General features: G+C 46.9%; 1 protein-coding gene across 1 annotated transcript in view; it reads left to right on the forward strand.

Annotated features, from left to right (window-relative positions):
- Positions 1 to 18,592, forward strand: part of XXYLT1 (xyloside xylosyltransferase 1) — a 163,208-nt gene that overhangs the window by 89,488 nt on the left and 55,128 nt on the right. The window contains exon 3 of the mRNA XM_012780277.3: positions 372 to 504. Within this exon, the coding sequence (XP_012635731.1) occupies positions 372 to 504 (133 nt within the window). The remainder of the gene's footprint in view (positions 1 to 371; positions 505 to 18,592) is intronic.

Raw genomic sequence — 18,592 nt, forward strand, 5'->3', positions numbered from 1 at the left:
CTTGAGTTTTATGTGGGCCGGCCACATCACATGTCCTCCAAATCAGACACTTTTGGGAGTGAAAGGGTGCACTGTTAACAGTCATGCCAGGACAATAGGCCCACCCGGAGCACACGGTTGCCTGGTTTTAGACAAAGGGGATGTGTGCAGTTGGAGGGAGCGATACTGGCAGTTGTTCGTGAGGATTTCTAGAGCAGAGGGGGCTGCTGGTAGGTGAAAGGCCTCTGTTTCCAGGGGTGACTCCGCATCACTCAGTGACAACAATAATAATCCAGCGCCCTTTCCTGTCCCCTCCACTTCATTTTCTGTCAATGGCTTAGTCTCCCTGGGCGTGTGTCTATGTCTTACCATTGTCTGTTTCTTTCCTCCAGAGATCCTGCGGATCATTCAGCTGGACCTAGACCTAAAGTATAAGACCAACATCCGGGAGTTGTTTGAGGAGTTCGACAATTTCCTGCCCGGCGCCGTCATCGGCATAGCCCAAGAGATGCAGCCAGTGTATAGGTACGTCAAGGCTAGCGGGGGCCGCCTCTACGCCCCTCCTCCACTCTCTTCTGCCACCCATGGCACACTGGGATTTATCAATGTGCAACCTCTCTGTAATTCGTATTTTGGGAACATGTGTGTACTTAATGCTTACAGTGAATAATGCAGGCAGGCGGGTCTGCTCCTAGGCTGTAGATGCTACCTCATTATTTTAGGGGAGTTTGTGACATTTTTCTTCTGAAAAGCTCAGTTGTTTTAGTTGTTGGTTCTAGTTAAGCTCAGAATTTTAAAATCTTGGGTTTTTTCTTACAGAGGAGGTGTCAGGATTTAACTTCCATTCTAGTGATCACCTGGGCTTTCTTGGCCTCTGAGTTACCAGTGACCGCTGTTCTACATAAGCGCAGTGGGTGGTTTTGGAGGCAGGGAAAGGCAGCCCAACTCTGGAACACAGGTGGGCATCACCTAGTCAGGGAGAAGAAGCACATTCTGTATGCTGCAGCGTTTTGTTGTCAAGTGTGTATCATAGTATGTATCATAAAGATGTTCCAGAACCTGAAAACCAGGAGATATGTTCCAGAATATTCACTCCAGCGTTGTTTATAGTAGCCAAAAATTGCAAACAACTTAAATGTGCTAATCTGCAGAACAGATAAAATGTATCGATTCGATTGAGTACTATACAGCAACAAAAATGAGCAACCAGTAGCTACGTGCAATAATAGGCAAACCTAATCTTTAGGGCTGCATACACAGGTGCTAAGAATTATGAGGAAAACCAAGGTGATGATGCTTCTCAAAGCCAGCATGGTGGAGATGGGGGGATGTGGGGATTGCCTTTGGAGAAATGCAAGGCTTTATTTCTCCACCCTGGTGGTTATGCATGTGTTTGCATGCACTCTTTTGTGCATAAAACGTCTTACAATTTAAAACAAACAAACAACAACAACAAGGAAAGAAATAGCAGAAGCAGGTTTTGTTAAAAAGCTAGGCCTATGACCAGAAAGGTCCAGAAACTTCCATCTTGCTCACTGTTCATCCATTGGACGGAGCAATAGCTCACCCATACACAGCCAGAGCTGCCCTAGGAAGAGCTGGAGTTTCACTGCCCTCGGGCACGCCCACCCTTTGTTCTCAGTGCAGACCCTGAGGTCGCCTGGCTGTGGCTGCGACATTCCTGGAGTGGGGCCCAGTCATTGGAGAGCTGCAGGGTACCAGCATTTAGTGACTCAAGAGCATGTATTTCCCCTAAGAGGGAGGGGACAAAGCAATGCCTCAACTTGGTTGTGGCTATTTGCAAGACCCGGATCACATAACAGGAAATTCCTGCAAGGTCTCTGAATGAGCTGATAACTCCTCGTTCTCCCTTACATAATCCTCTCTCTCATTGCCCCAGAGTCTCTGGACAGGCCTCTTCCTCTGCGCTGGGGGTTGAGGGGAGAGCGTTTGCGCAAACACCCATCATTTTAGCTACAGCGGACTCCCTTGCCTCATTCCCTCACCTTCATGCCAGGGATATTGTGTTCTTGATCTGACAACGGGAGGTGAGAGAATGAGCATCAGACAGAGAGCCCCAGGTCATAAGTACTAATCCCAACTCTGCCACCATGCTTGGGGCCTTGGTTTCCCCATCTGAGAAGGGGAACAGGTGAGCTCCAAGCCCTTCCTCTCTGGCTCTGGCATGGGGGAGTCACAGCTCCTCTGAGCACCATTGTCTTCCCTCCCTTGGGAAGCTGCTTCTCTGCTGGTGAGCTCCGTAGGGTTCTGGGACGCCTAGTGCCCCTGTGATACATAGACTGAGCTAATGATTAAATGCAGTTAGGACTGTGGTGACTTCAAGCCCTGGTTTGAAATCTTCCCAGGTAATGTAAGTAGAAACCTGGAAATTTCATCACCTTTCATTTAAACAGCATTGGCTAGAATTTATATTTTCTATGGATCTAGGATGTTATAAACAGTGCAACTTAAATCGATTTAATTTTCTGGGCCTCTCAGAAGAAATCTCAAAGATTTTAGATTTGAAATGAAATTGAGTTTTTCTCACTTTTGAAATCTTCAATTTTCATTCTGTACCATGAGAACAATGAGCCCTCTGCTGCGGGTCGAGTCTGCAGAGTGCTGTCTGCAGGGCTAGGGCGCTCGAACATCAGCAGAAACTTGTACTCCTTCGCATGCTGCCTCGCTTCACCCCCTGCACTGAAATGTTTCTAAATACCTCTAATAATTAAGTCTGCAAATGACTGCCCTGCCTGCTGTGTGCCCTGCTGGCTCCAGGGAATTGCCTTTTAATATTTGCAGTCTCGTGCTGGGGCTGAGAATGGTTTGGTGCTGGCTGGCAGACAGGAGTTGAGTGTGGTTTTTACCTTCCTCCATGAGAACACTGGAGACTGCAGAGACCTGGACAGTCAAGTGCAGTTGGGTGCTGGCAGGGGTGGTGGGGGGAGCAAGGGAGAGACTGGGAGAATAAAAGGGTGGCAATAGAAGGGGAGTGAAGAGAGGGTATCCAAGTAAGGACAAACAGAGCTGGCCCTTCTCTGGAGCACACAGTCTCAGCCCTGTCTCCCTGGGCTTGGCCGTCACAGTTTATGGGGGATCTGCAGCCCAGCCATCTGCCTGCTCCCTGTGGCAGTGGCCACTTGTCACTCCCTGAGACTCCTTGCAGACTAGGCAGCAGGCTCCAACAACCAAGTTGTCTCCTTCAATGGTTAAGTAAGGAGGACAAGTGTTTTATTGTAAGTGGAATCTGCTGGCATCTATGAAAATAAAGGAAAATTTAAAAACAAAACAAAGGCTGGGTGCGGTGGCTCACGCCTATAATCCTGGCACTCTGGGAGGCCGAGGCGGGAGGATCGTTTGAGCTTAAGAGTTTGAGACCAGCCGCAGCAAGACAGCCTCAGTAGAGAGGCTGTCTCTACTAAAAATAGAAAGCAATTAGCTGGACAACTAAAAATATATAGAAAAAATTAGCCAGACATGGTGGCGCATGCCTGTAGTCTCAGCTACTCAGGAGGCTGAGGCAGGAGGATCTCCTGAGCCCAGGAGTTTGAGGTTGCTGTGAGCTAGGCTGATGCCACAGCACTCTAGTCCAGGCAACAGAGTGAGATCTGTCTCAAAAAAAGAAAAGAAAAGAAAAGAAAAAATTAAAATAAAAAGGCACAAAACCAAAACTTGTTTGCTTAAGCGAACACATTCTGATGTGGAAATTCACTAAGCAAGAATAGATTTGGATCTCCCCAGCTGTGTCATTTTTATAGTCACTTGTCCCACAGTTACCATACTTCTAAAGGGCACATTTTAACTCATTTTTTTTTTTTTTTTTTTTTTTGAGACAGAGTCTCACTTTGTTGCCCAGGCTAGAGTGAGTGCCGTGGCGTCAGCCTAGCTCACAGCAACCTCAAACTCCTGGGCTGGAGCGATCCTTCTGCCTCAGCCTCCCGAGTAGCTGGGACTACAGGCATGTGCCACCATGCCCGGCTAATTTTTTTTTTTATATATATATATCAGTTGGCCAATTAATTTCTTTCTATTTATAGTAGAGACGGGGTCTCGCTCTCGCTCAGGCTGGTTTTGAACTCCTGACCTTGAGCAATCCGCCCGCCTCGGCCTCCCAAGAGCTAGGATTACAGGCGTGAGCCACTGCGCCCGGCCTTTTAACTCATTTTTATGGCGGTTTCCCCTTTATTGTGTGCCACAAATGTTCAGAGCTTAGAGGAGGGTGGGGGAGAAGTATTTCCCACTGTCCATTTGACAAATAGTTTTTTTAACAATTTTTTTTCCCCAAATGTAGCCTGAACTGACTGTGTTTTCTGGAAAATGACGCAGGTATTGCAGGATATTAGGGTAGCCTTTGTATAATAAGTATGTCCCAAATATTGCATGGGACATACTTACACTAAACAGTTATTTGTTGTTTACCTGAAATTGAAATTTAACAGGGAGTCCTGTTTGGTTTTTCCCCAATCTGGCAGTCCACACACATCTATCCAAGATTTAAAAACTTCCCTTTTTAGCAGAAGCGAATTATCCGGCTTTCCTACAAGATCCTGAGTGAACAGGAACAAAGAATGCAGAAGTGGATCTTGTGCGGGGAAATCGTAGTGACCCTCAAAGTATCCCTGAGGCACCAGGCGGGAGGCTCACCAACCTGGGGCCTGGGTCATTTGTGGAGCTTGGCTTCAGGCCGCAGGGCTCCCGCTGCTGACCCTGCAGTGATTGAGAGAGAGAGTCTGTGTGTGTGGTGGGGGCGGGGAGGAGGCAGGGTTGTCCCTGTTTAGTTATGGTCACTTTGTCCTGGGTCTGGCGGCCTGAGGAGCTTCTGAAGAGCAGCTTGCTGGCAGGGGCAGTGGGCTTCCGGTTTCATTCTCTCGGGGCTCCACAGGCCGTTGCGTGCCTGGCGTGAGCCCACACCCGCCGTACAGGCAGGAATGTGCTTTTGTGCTAAGCATTTTAATGGCGAACACTCTTTCACCTTTTTAGGTCACGTGGTTTTTAATTGACAGTAGTGCCGTGCCGGCCTAGCCTCCTTCCAGATGCTGGAATGAAAGTGTCCATCCAGCTTCTCCGTAGGCTGCATCATGCCACTCCGGGGCTGGTGCGAGTGTTGGGAAGAGAGGGAGGACTAGCATAGAGGGAGGAAGGAAGGATGCAGACTGACACCTAGCCCTGCAACTCAGTTGCTGTGTGATCTTGAGCACGTCTCTTGACTTCTCTGAGCTTTGGTTTCTTCAGCTGAGAAATGGAGACGATAACACTATATGTGGCAGAGTTGACAGGGGGATTATATTAGACAACGTATTTATAGTGCCTGGCAACAGAGTAGTGTCACTCAATGGTGACAATGTTATCCAGAGTTTCAGCTTGGCTGCTGAGTACTTCCATGAACTTAGGAATGTCACTTAACCTCTAAGCCTCAGACCTCAGTTTCCTTATATGTAATATTGGGGCTACTTATCGACATATGCGTGTGTATACACACACACACACACACACATAAATATGATGGTTACTTTTTTGCTCAAAACCTTTATATAAATTAGTGCTACTCTTTTGGCTTCTCAGCATCTAAACCCTTTCCTATGTTTGAAGAATTCCCCGCCATATTAGCCCATTATGGAAGGCAAAGAGGCTGGGTACTTTATTTCCTCGCTTCCTTGTAGCTAGTGGGGGTGTCGGTGCTGTGTTCCCTTCTTTCTCTCCCTCCCCCGGTGAAATTACTGTCGTGAATTTAGTATCTATACAGGCCAGTTCTTATACTTTTCTATATACCCTGAACAATATAAGGTACTTGCAGAACAGAAACTGACAGCATTACAAGGAGAAAATAACCAGCCCACAGTAATGGAAGAACATTCTAAAATCCCAAGGGAACATTGGAAACCAAGAGCTCACAGGCGGGGGCCAGGTGTGTATAGAGAAGCCTGCAGTGTAGGGAGAGACAGAGGGACTGCGCCTGTGGCAGGCACCTCATTCCCTGGCTTCACCCTGTGCGCCTGGCTTTTGCTTTCCCCCACGCATGGGGTATTTTGGTCCCTGGGACCCTGCACAGAGGGTGAACTTCTGGCCACCTGCTTGCCTCCAGACTCCAGGCCATGGCTCCAGCCCGCTTCACCAATGTGGTTTCCATGCTATTTCTGACCTGTGGAGGTGTATTTCTCATTTTCAAGCCCTACTATGTATGTCCTTTCCCCTTGTTGCCCTCCTTGGATTAAAAAATTATTATGTAAAAATCTTATTAAAAAGTAATAAATTTTCATGGATTTTTCCAGAAATTTTCTACAAATTTATCAATGTGTATGTGTCTCATGCTCTGTATACCCTCGAGTATCCTTTTTTGGCTCACTTAGCAGTGTATTCTGACTTCCTTATACCTGACTCAGTCTTCCTTTGTTAAATATTGCTACTCTCCTGATATTTTTATTATTTTCTAACTCTTTGCTATGGAAAACTTTCAACATATATAAGAGTAGACAGAATCATATAATATTTCTGGGTGCTTCAATATTATAATATTCATAGAGCCTCAATAACTATCAACCTCTAGCCAATCTTTTTTTTTTATCTCTACTCCTACCTACTTTTTCCTCTTCCTCTGGTTATTTTGAAACAAATCCCAGGTTTCACAGCATTTCATCTGCAAATGTCATTTTTAATCAATTAGCTTTTAAAAAAACATAATCTACCGTTGCTGGGTTTAGAGCTAAGGAGTGTTGTGTGAACTCATAGTGTCACTTTGTCTTCCAGTTCCTCAGTCTGAAGTCAGTTGGTGGGAGGGAGGGAGATGAGGGAGGCAGCTCTAACATCCAGCCAGCCGGCACTTTCCATCTCTCTCCACATCGTCTCCTGTCAGGATGCTAATGTAACCGTCACGTCTGGAAGCCTTTATGGCTGATACAAATTCAGGTCCATTGTTCACTAGGCACGAAGCCCTGCTTTTTAAGAGAACCAACCACCGCCACCACTTCAGGATACGTAAACCTAGGACTTGAAGGACAAAAGGTATTAGATTCTCTTCTTCACTCTGACACTTGAAGATGAATTTCTTGGCCCTTGTTCTTGTGCTTTTTAAAAGAATTAACCAAGATTGAGCCTGTCAGTTTCTATTAGGTTAAATGTGAGTAAAAGAGAGAAGAGCTTGCCACTTTTTAAAAAATAGTGATTCCTTCACTCCCTGGGAGTTAGAAAGCCGGGCTAACTGTTTTTGCATACCCTGTGTGAGCTGGAGGCAGTGCCGTAGCCCCACAGAACTGACTCATAAAAGGGGACTGTGTGTACCTGCCCTGTGGTAGAAGCGAAAAGTCTACTATGAGGTTATTATTCTTGAATGATGTCGATGGGAAAATGTATTTTAAAAGGAAGAAGCTGTATACAGAAGAGCCAGGTGGGATTGTGTCCCTGTTGATGTGATGGGGTCCTGTCCCCTGGCTAAGCTGGGAGCACCCGGATGCCATCTGGAGACTGGGGCTGCTGGGGGAAGCAGCTGAGGATCCGAGTGTTGAGGCTGAGACACCAGGTCTGGCTTGAGCCCGTGAGGGGCTTCCCGTCTCTGAAAACACCACTCATTTCCGTTCTTTCTTCTGCGTGTACATGGTGAGTGCCTTGGCACTACCGAGTCAATAGAAAAGAGCCACCACATTTTCTTGACGAGGGTGCCCCTGGGAGGATGAGGACGGCCGTGAGGGGGTGGGAGGGGTGGGAGCGGGCTGCGTGTTCTGTCCGTGCTGCGCAGAGCAAGCGCCGGGCACGCGGTGGGTGTGGGGTGAATGGAGGAACAGATGTTTAGTTGGGGGATACGTCTTCAGTGGTACGTGGGAGTAAGTGCCATCGTGGTCTTCTCGCAGGAATCACTTTCACATTCCGTTTTTCTTTGTAAAAACAATCGTGGGAAATGCTGTAACTTCACTCATTGTGTGTGTGAACCACAGAATCAGATGCTCTGAGGAATTATGGAGTAGAAGCCATGGTTCCTGCTTTCAAGGAGGTTATAATGTGAGGGAGATAGGGCAGGTACATTTAACAACGACACATACGCCTAAGATGCCGATACCACGTCGGTGCTGCTGTTTAGAGGTAGCTGTGAATGAGCCACGAAGGTGTTTTGCTGTAGAAACGGTACGCTTTCCTGAGTGGCCCACCTCCCCCTCACTTTAATATTTTGCCTTCAAAATGCTAGAAAGTGAGAGTCATGCTCCTTTCTTTCCTCCAAAATGTCTCTTGGAAGGGTGGTCGGATTTGCTGTGTGGCTGAAGCCTCTAAGAAGCACACGTACGATGGACCAAGCGCTGTGCCCAAATGGAAAACGCACCCAGCAGGCATTTGCTGAGGGCCTGGCTGTGCGGGAGAGAGGAACTGGACTCTGCCCCCCAGGAGCTTGCAGCCTGGCTGGCGGCACTGCCTCCTCAGACCCCTCCAGGGGGAGGTGGGCCTCCACAGAGGTGCTATGAGAGAGGCACGGGCAAAGGATGATGAGCCCAGGAGGACTGTCTTGTTTTGCATTAGTGCAACCTGTTTCTTTAGCCAAATTAACATCTCACTGAAAGAACCTCATTTGCAATCTATGTAGCAAAAATACTTATCTGCAAGCATCTTCCTGGGGGGAAAAGCAAGATAGCATAGTTGAATCACAGTGGCTTGTGTACAAGAGGGACCTGTGACAAACAGCATGAAAGGGATTGAGTTAAGGGTGACCGGCTCCACATGAGGGGAATTTCAGTATGGCTCTATGGCCATCTTGGGCACACATTTTAGTCTCATGACTGCATTTCTTCTGCAGGTGACTAAGTAAAATGGATATTCAGTCCCCAGCCCCTCTGCCTCCAGGTTAGCAGCAGAACTGCTTATTGCAGAAATATCAGGCTTTTAACTGAGCTTGGGTTTGAATTGAACACCTATCCGCTACTCTTGCATTGGGCGACTTCTTTACATGAGCCACTGACTGCTGATTCTATAGCACGCCAAGATCTTCTATTTGAGAGTGCTGGAATCGATCCCCAACGTCAACAAGCTGCCCGCAGAAACGTTTTGATCCATGAACCCAGCTGTCCGTGTTTTGCGGAGTTTTCTATCACTATTCGTAAGAGAGGTAGCTTATTTAGGAACCAGAATTGCTCAGAATGGAATGATTTGCCTGGATGTTTGCCGTGTCCTTGCCTCTGCAGATGGGCGGGCATTATGAGGCTGGCCAGTCCTGGTGGGCTTTCAGGAATGAAAAGTCGTGGAGATGCTCGCGGGACCTCATTACTGTCAGTCAGCGTGGCGTGAAGTGCCAGTGCATTTGGCTACTTCTCTGCTTCCACTTGATCCCCTTGGCCCTGTTAAAAAAATATACTGCCTCCCTTAATAAAATCAAGCCCAGTATCTTCCCAGAAACCCTTTCCTTTAATACCAGGGCCATCCTATCTCCACTGGCCCAAGGATCATGAACTTGGAATTATAAAGAAGACACATGATCCTAGCACTCTACTTGGGCTGTCAGTGAACAAGAGTTTCATTGTTCATAATAATGTAATTGCAGTTCATTGATATTCAGCTTTCAGAGAGCCTGGAAGATAGTTTCTAAGCAAGGTAAAGACCTAAAGATGAATCATATTATTTAGAAGGAATAGCCAGAGCAGAGGAGAGGCACCCCCATTTCTTCTGCTACCTCTCTCCTCATATCTCATATCCTTTTAGCTGCTGTCCAAGGTTAAAGGCGTTATACAGATGATCAAGCAATACACTTTGCATAGAAGGAGTCATAGAGTCCTTGAGGCCCTTTTGGTGCAAAAGAGACCAAAATGGACAGGGAGGAGGAACTGTCTGACCCATGGTTGTCAGCCAGAATTGGGAGAGATTCACAGATGAAATGGAGTGCCTGGGGGCATGTGATTAGCTGTGAGTGCAGGTGCCTGCCAGACACCTGCAGACTAGATCAGAAGAGCCCAGTCCCCAGACACCGTATCACGCTAAAGATCGGATGGAGTGGGGAGTTGTTTTTTATTTAAATTATAAAACGGGAGAACATCTGATTAGCTCTCAAAAGAAAAGGTGATCATCCAGTGAATGTAACATAGTGTAACAGGTACAAGAAGAGGCCATCTGAGATTCAGAAACTCAGGATGCAGCCTATAGCAGTTTAATTTCAGTTAAATGCCTCCAGGAAGTGACACAAGTTTTTGAAGATTTAAAAATGGATTGCAAAAGAGAGGGAAGAATAGTGATGGATTGAAAACCCATCTATGCCCTGGTTCTTGAATGATGTTTCTGATGGTTTTTCGTTTGTTTTTGCATGAATATGGATTCTGTGTTGTCAGATCTTCTGATTATATTTTTCTTTTCAAAAGGAGCCAGAAATTTGGGTTGTTAATGTAAAAGCTTCTGATTTTTAAATATTGACACTTAAGGAAACAATCTGCTGGCCAAACAAAACACATCCGTGTACCAGACTAAGCCCAAGAACTGCCAGATCGAAACCCTTTGGTTTAAAGGTGCATTGAGGCAAAAAATTGGCCAAATGCTCAGGACCCTCAGAAGGCTTCAGTTGGCTGGTCCTTGGATGCTGATGCAGACAGTGTTTGGGTACAGTTCAACTTTGTTTTTCCCAAATATTTTCTCCCATTACTTGAGAGTATTGATTTTTATTGGTAATTTGAAATTCCATCAAATGTTTTTCTAACTAACCTCAGACTTACCTAATAACAAAATGTCAAGGCCAAGCATAATTCTTGTCCAGAAATGTAATTTGAAGAAGAAAATGAAAAGATCCTCAGACTCACCATTTATTGGAGCTGGCAATTACTTTAGCTGTAATGTGTGTAAGAGCATCTTTAAACTACTTTCGTGTCCGAAGGTGCTTTGGGGAAATTGAAAGCCTGGACAGGGAGGAATGGAGGGAGAGAAATCCAAAGGGAAAAGAGGGAAAAAGACAGAGAGAGGCCTGGGGGTGAGAGGTGTCTGTGTGCTCTCTGCTTCCCACTTCACCATCCTCTGTGTTCAGTGCTGCCTCTTAAACAAGCCTGGCCAGTGCTGGACCCGTGGAGGTCCCAGTGGGCTCGTGGACACCAGCCCCAAACCTTGCTGCCTGCTCAGCAGTGCTGTCCAGGATGCCATTAATGGCCTCACAGAGTGTCCTCTTCAATGGCCTGTCTGAAAATGGTCTTAGAGTCAGGAATAGTTGCATTTCTCCTGGATAATTTACTTTTTTTCTTTTGTTCAACTACTTAAATATCCTTTTTCTCAGTTGACTAATAGAAAACTTATAGCCAGCCTTGTGGTTTACCAATCGCAAGCTTATGGTTCTCATAGGATACATTTTGGTGTCTTTGGCAGCTAAGATAAATTCCTTGTGAGAAAAAATGAGGGATGAAAATTGAAGGGAAGGAAGGAAAATGTGTGCAATCTGAATTAGGCCCTACTACCTAAGACTCCATATTCTAGATCAGCCTGCCCATAGTAAGTAAAGATGAACATCATGAGAAACAGTCCTGGGTGGCAGTGACCATTCAGTTTCACCATTAATTTGCTGTTCAAACTAGAACACTTTTGAGAGTTAGAGGGTGCTATTGATGATTATGCTATGACAGGTATAAATCAGCGCTGTCTTGGGCTCCCCAAAGACCTGTGAGTGCCCTAAGTTTTGTGGGACACAGCAGGGAGGGAGGCAGGGGAAAGGCCTGGGGAGGGGAAAGGGCAGGGAGGCTGAGACATTTAGGGTCAGAAACAGTGCTGAGGCCGGCAGTGCATTCATATGGCTGAAATAAGGAGATCAAAATATAATTTCACAAAACACATGGTTTATAGCTATACAAAGAGACTTTTTTTTCTTTTGCCTTGGTTCATAGTGCTTAAAGAGGGGGCTAATGAGAACAAATCTCAGAGTAAACACATTAACCACATAGTGAGTGAGTTCCACGTAGGCAGAAGAAATTGGGGTGCCTCTCCTCTGCTCTGTTTAAACGTGGAAAACATTTGATGGACTTTTAAACATTTGCTCAATTAGGATGGAAGCTGGTCTGGAAAGTAAAGTCTAATTAAAGTTTGAGATGTACCTTTATACAAGAGGTTCTCGGGAGAGATGGCTTCACCAGCACAGTGGAGATCCCTGATAATGCATTAGGTCCCCAAGAGGGTGGCACTGGTGTTGGCTGGTGAGCCTTCTGAGATTTGCTTAGAGGCTAATGAAGTGTGGCCCTGCTGTCCCTGAGCTCTCAGTCTTTGGAGAGGTGGCTGACAGTGCAGCACTGACACAGCATTTGCTCTCTACCTTCAGAGAGTTGGCTAACAGAGCACAGCCCTGCCACAGCCTGAGCTCTGAGTGTCTGTCAAACTCGGGTTTGTATGTATTTTGAAGCCTGGAGTTTGAGGTCACATGTAGGGTTTGAGAAGGTGTGCTGTAACTTTCTTGAGGGGAGGCAAGAGTTCACTCCAAGTTCTCATCACGGCAAAACTTATGTCACTCATGTAGCAAGTGTTTGGAATCATTTCAAAGCTACAGAACACAGTGTATTTGGAAAGATGATCTGTTAGAACCAGAAGGGGAATGTTGGACCATTCTTGGGCTAGCCTTTAGCTTTTGACTGGACTATCAAGGTAAAGAGTACTCTGTCTCCATAAATGCATCTTACCAACTGTCTGTTCAGGCTGCTATAGCAACACCATAGACTGGGTAGCTTGTAAATGACAGAAATGTATTGTTCATGGTTCTGGAGGCTGGGAAGTCCAAGATCAGCATGCTGGCGGATGATGTGTCAGGTGAGGGCCTGCCTCCTTGTTTGTGGATGGTCCTCTCCTCGTTGTATGCTGGGGGTTGGGGGAGCAAGCTCTCTCATGTCTTTTCTTATAAGGACACTAATCCCATCGTGAAGGCTTCCCCCTCATGACCTAATCACCTCCCAAAGCCCCACCTCTTGACACCATCCTGTGGAAGGTTAGGATGTCAACATGTGATTTTGTGGGGACACACATGCAGGCCATCACCCCAAGGCTACCCCCACGTCTCCTGGTAGTCCAGGTCAGCTCATGAGCTGGAATTTGGCCCTGAGTTAAATAGGAAGATTAGGCTTTCTCTGAAACTACCTCTCAAAAGTGTAAATGTGACATTGTTATCATTGATTTCCGGCTGGTCTCAAATGTCCCTGAAAGCTGCTTTTAGTGCGCATCAGCTACAGGTCAGAATCTTACCTCTCAGCCTGTGACTGTAAAAGGATGACTTGCCTGCTTTTATGTACTCCAGAGAGCCTAAGGTACCTTGTGGGGAGGGCGTCGCTTCCCCCACCCTGCCAAGGGCTCAGGTGTTGCCATAGCCTCTTGGATGGACTTGTATTATGTCTGGAGCAGAATTTCCAGAAGCTGGGAGGGTCTTCATCTGGGAGGAGTCAGCAGGGGCTGTAGGAGAAGGCAGCCCAGCCCAGCCCAGCCCAGCTCTGGCAGGGGTACGGAATGGAAACCTGGGTCCCTTGTTGGCTTCACCCACATGGCTTGGCCCTGGCATTATTCTGGATGAACTTAGGAAATTAATGTGAGCTTGGCCTCAGTCCTGGGTGCATTTGGGGGAAGTGGCCCTTGTCCTCTCATCTCAGCACATCTGAGCTCGTCCAAGCTAATTTAGTGACTTAACAGCTTGGCTGTGAGGAATTCCTCAGATATTTGTCCGGGGCCTACTATGTGCCGGGCTCTGCGAACAAGCCACAGGCCCTGCCCCCAACAAGTTGAGTCCAGAGGGCTGGCCCCACACCCACAGCCCAGCATCTTAGCACGCTATAAAAGTACCTCTGGCCATATTCCTGTGACTTGGAGGTCCTCTACACCTTGCTTCCTTCCTGCTGCCTGACTCTAGGGGTCCGGTTCCTTCCTTATCACTTCACACCATTTTCTGCCTTGTGGAAGCTCTTTAGCTAGACTGTCTGCTTGACTTTCCACTTCATTTCATGCCAGACATGGGCTCTCGAGTCTTTGACAGCTGCATGCCCTGCAGCCAAGGGGTCGCCTACCCCTTCCGTGTCCCCAGACTAACGATGACTGCCTCTCTTCACTTTCTTGAGTATCTGCTATATGCCAGGGTTTGTGCTCATTTTAAAGGACAAACTCCTTAGCCTGGCATCCGGGGACCTCCACAGTCCCCCTCTCTCTATGCGCCCTCTCCTCCCTCTGGGCTTCCCTTGTACCTTTGGTTTCAGCCACACTGAACCGCTGGCTGTTTCCCAAACAGGTGCTCACCCACATTTGCGGCCTTGGGTGTGCTCTTCCCTCTGCCAGGAATGCTTTCTTTCCAATCTACCCTTCTGTTTGTCCTGTTTATTCTCCAAGGCCCAGGTGATATGCCTCCAACTCCATAAAGCCTTCCCGAGGGCCACCCGCACCCAGCTGTCGCCCCCACTCCTCAGGCTTGGAGGACAGATGCTTCCTATGAATGTGTGTCTTTCCCTACAAGGGAAGTCCTCTTTGAGGACTTGGCCACCGGCTAATAAAACATTGCCCAGCCTCTCTCCCCGCAGTGTCACAAGTCCAGGCTGGAGGCCTGGAACTGAAACCATTCTGCCAGCCATTATCCACCTCGCTAAGTACATCTTGGAATTTTAAGGCTTGGTTATTATTTTTAAATAATGGCATGAAGGAGAGGAAACTGAGCTCTATTCATAAGGATAAGACCAAATTACTTGAGTTTTCTGGAAAGTTACCCACTGTCATTGCCATTGTGGAGATAGACTAAAATATTAGGGAAATTTTTGTCCTCAAAGCCAGGCAGAGCTGGATTGATCGCTGGTTCCACAACTCGCTGGCCATATGAGTTTGCACAACATACCTAAGCCTTTTAAAGTCTCAGTTTCCTCATCTGTAAAATGGGGGTGCACCCAGTATATTGGTTCTTTTTGAGATATGAGTCACATGTCACAATGCAGGCAGAAAGGTTGTTTGAAAAAGCCTGCCTGCTAATTCTGATATGCTGGAGTTTTGTGCTGTTTGAGAATCACTGGCCTAGATCCTTATCGATAAATAGTTGAGAATGAAATGATGTCACGTACACATTACACAACACCAAGCAAAGAACAGCTCGATAAGAGCCCTCTCCCTTTCTCCCTGCCCTACACAATGCATAACTTCCCATGGTGCTGGGAAGTCAGAAGTGGAAATTATTTATAGGACGTAGAGAGGTTACTGCAGAGCATGAGTTAGGGCCACCCCTGCAGCCAGAAGACATTTGTCCTGGCTTAGAAAGCGAGTGTGCTGTGCAGCAAGGGCTCGCATCCTGCCTTGGATGAAGCTGCTGCCTGCCCTCTCTCCTCACAGCCTTTGAGCTTGCACGCTGGTCGCATGCCCTTGGTCATGATGAAAAACAGGCCTTTGCTTTCTCTTTCCACGGCGCGGCAGACGGATGCCAAAAGCCCGATGGCAAAGGTGCAGAAGCTGCGGCCAGGTTGGCGCAGACTGTGAGTAGCCATCTGTGTTGTTTTATAAATTGCAGACTGAAAATAGCTTCCAACAATATGGTGTCAAGGATTTTTTTGAAGCACCAGTATCCAAGAGTTTCAAGCTTCGATTTGTAATGTGCCCGTCTCTGCGTGCCTCCTCCCCCAAGCCCCAGAAGAAAGAGCATCCCACTCCACTTTCTCTCTCATTTCACTTTCTTCTTCCCCCTCAACACCGCTTCTCTGCTCTGGCTCCCACAGCCAGCTGATGAGGCCACATCTCTGCAGCACCTGGGCACCGTGGTGTGTTGTAATTGTACAACTGGATGACCCCATGCTGCCTGCAGCCCCTCCTGAGCTTACAGACAGCTTCATGTGACTTGACCAAGTTGAAGCCTAACCATCTCTTTTTAGACACTCACTCCCCGTGGTCATTTCTCAGTTTAAGAACCTGTCTTCTGGGTCCAGATGTTTATAATTAAGATCCTTACCTTCCAATGCCTCTTCTACGTACAGTCCAGAGGCAGAGAATAAGTTACTTCCTTTGGCTTCTGGTTGGTATTTTCTTGTCCAAGCCTGAGGTCTGTGTCCTCTTTGACAGATGTGCTACAACCTTCCCAGCAGTGTCCGTGAGCCGTGAGCTCCCGTCTCAGCCCCTTTGCTCCCGCAAGTGGCTGTGGCAATGATGCGGTCCCGTAGGCTTGGACAGGGCTCAACTGTTTATAGATTGGCTTTCCGTTCACATTTTAAATTTGTTCCTCATACTAGTTCAGTGAAGTAGGAAGGCAGATAGTTTTATCCTTGTTTTGCTGAAGATGCTAAGTTTGGGCAGGTTGCATTTGCCCAGGGTTACTTGATCGTTTGGTCAGGACTATAACCTAGGTCCCTGGCCTCGGTGCCCTGCCTGTCCTGTATGCACCTGCATTCCTAGGTGGGTGATTCCTAGCCCCTGCCCTCTGGTTGCTGAGTTAGGAAACAGATCTCAAGAGGTTGTACAGCCTGGTACCCAACCACCTTGCAGCCTGGGTCATTGGGTCCCTGTTTTGGGGATTTGTAGCATGTACTTGTATGTTAAAAATAGTCCTTCCGTTAAAACATTTAAGAGCACTCAATTTCCTGCCTCGGTGTTTGAGCCATGTACAAATGGCTCTTCCAGCTCTGTTCATAGTCACATTTGGCAAATGGTGGATTTCTGCTCAGCCTGTGCAAGTCTCTCCAGCAAAACAATTTTATCACTTTTTCTCACAGCGCGGTGACATCCCTGGTGATCAGTGTGTAATTAAATAGAATTGTGCATGGCTGGTCTCAGACTGTTTCCCGGGGTTTTCAATCACTGGGGAATCTCAGTGGTGTAGGTTTTAGTGTGAATTGTATCCATTCAGACCACTCAGAGTTTCTACACCAGAGAGGGAATGCTTTTCATTGTTAGCGGCTTCATTTTTTCATATGTCTGCAGCCTAGATGAAAACTTCTCTCACCATTATGTAGGCATTAGAATAATGCCTGCTTGCGTGCCATCCATCCATCCAGCCAGCCATGTAGGGTGACAGGAAAGATTTACTGTGGGTAGAAACCTCTTTAGTCTGAGTTTCAGTATCTGCCCCTTAATACACAGAAATCCCATTCTGCCATTTATTGCAAATCTCTCCTGTGGGTTGTGCCTTCCCGTGCTGAGGCCTGGGTGCCGTGTGCACAGCCGGCCTGTGTCCCCTAGGGGAGTGTGGAGGTACCCAGTGTGTCATCAGCTCTTGGAAATTGAAACCACTTGTGCTTTGCCTTCCCTGCTTCTATCTTCTCGGTGCTTCTCCCCTCACTGAAATGCTTGACAGGCGTTCTTCCTCCTGTGCGTGGAGCTGTTTGAGGAGGGGGTAGCAAGACAGACCTGGTGGCTTGGATCAAGTCCCTTCCTACCTGCCTTGGTTTCCTCCTTTATAAAATGAGGAGAATGAATTGAAATGCCTTTCCTAGCCCTGACAGGCAGTTCTAGATTCTATTCGCATAATTACAGAATGTCAGGCATGGGGGAGGCATCCCAGGGCAGCTTTTCTCCAGTTGGAATTTCCCCTGCAGTATCCCTGATTTATCAGATCTCAGCTCGATCACCTCCCACAATGGGGACCCAGCCACTACAAGGCGGCACATTATATTTTATTATTCATTAGAATATCTTTCTTATATTAAATTTTAAAACCCGCTTCTCCGTGGTTTCTATCCATCGTCCCCCCCTTCTGTGCTCCGAGGCCGCATGGAACATGTCTGCGTACTCTCCCCCACTACAGTCCTTCGGATGCTCAGCTTTGCAGAGAAGCTCTCATTTCCTCTGCACTGTCCTTTGTCAGGGCTGATAGCTATGATTCCCGAATGCCAGGAAGTTGGAAATATGGATGAAAAGCCTTCCCTCTCTGCATAGGATGCCAGAGGCAGGAAGGCTGTGCAGACACTCGTTCCTTACCTGGGAAGCCAGAGTCCCAGTTTGTGGCTTTCCCCAAGTCCCATCCAGGCATCCTGAGGGCCAACCTTCTTAGCTGCAGGAAACACAAATATGCATGCAGATTCAGTATGGTAACATGCTGCACAGGTTTCTAGCCTAGGAGCAATAGGCTACATGGCATAGCAATAGCCTGTGTAAGTATTGTCTATTGTTCCGAGGCTATGAACCTGGACAGCATGTTACTGTACTGAATGCTGTGGGCAGCTGTAACACTATGGTAAATATTTGTATATCTAAACCTATCTAAATATAGAAAAGGCAAAGTAAAAATATGGTGTAAAAGATAAAAAGTGGTACACCTACTGTGTTTCCCTGAAAATAAGACAGGGTCTTATATTTATTTTTTCTCAAGAAGACACCTTAGGGCTTATTTTCAGGGGATGTGTTATTTTTTTTAAGTATGGTACAACAATCTACATTTATTCAAATATAGTTAAGTCATCTTCTTCTGGAACATCATCATAACTCTCCAAACCCCGAGTTCCATCCTGAATTTCTTGCGACTCTATTTCCTTTAGAACCATTGGCCCCAATCTCTCATGTCAAGCAATAGAGCTCTCATGGGGCAGATGAGAAGGGCTGCTCCTCTTCTTTACTCCTCCACGACGAAATGCATGGGTTGTGCAGAAATACTGCGTAGCCACACCATCACTAGATCTTATTTTCGGGGTAGGGCTTATATTGCGCAAATGCTTAGAAATCCTGCTAGGGTATATATATATATATATATTTTTTTCCT

The sequence above is a fragment of the Microcebus murinus genome, chromosome 1, assembly GCF_040939455.1.
Source record: "Microcebus murinus isolate Inina chromosome 1, M.murinus_Inina_mat1.0, whole genome shotgun sequence".
NCBI classification, from domain to species: Eukaryota; Metazoa; Chordata; class Mammalia; order Primates; family Cheirogaleidae; genus Microcebus; species Microcebus murinus.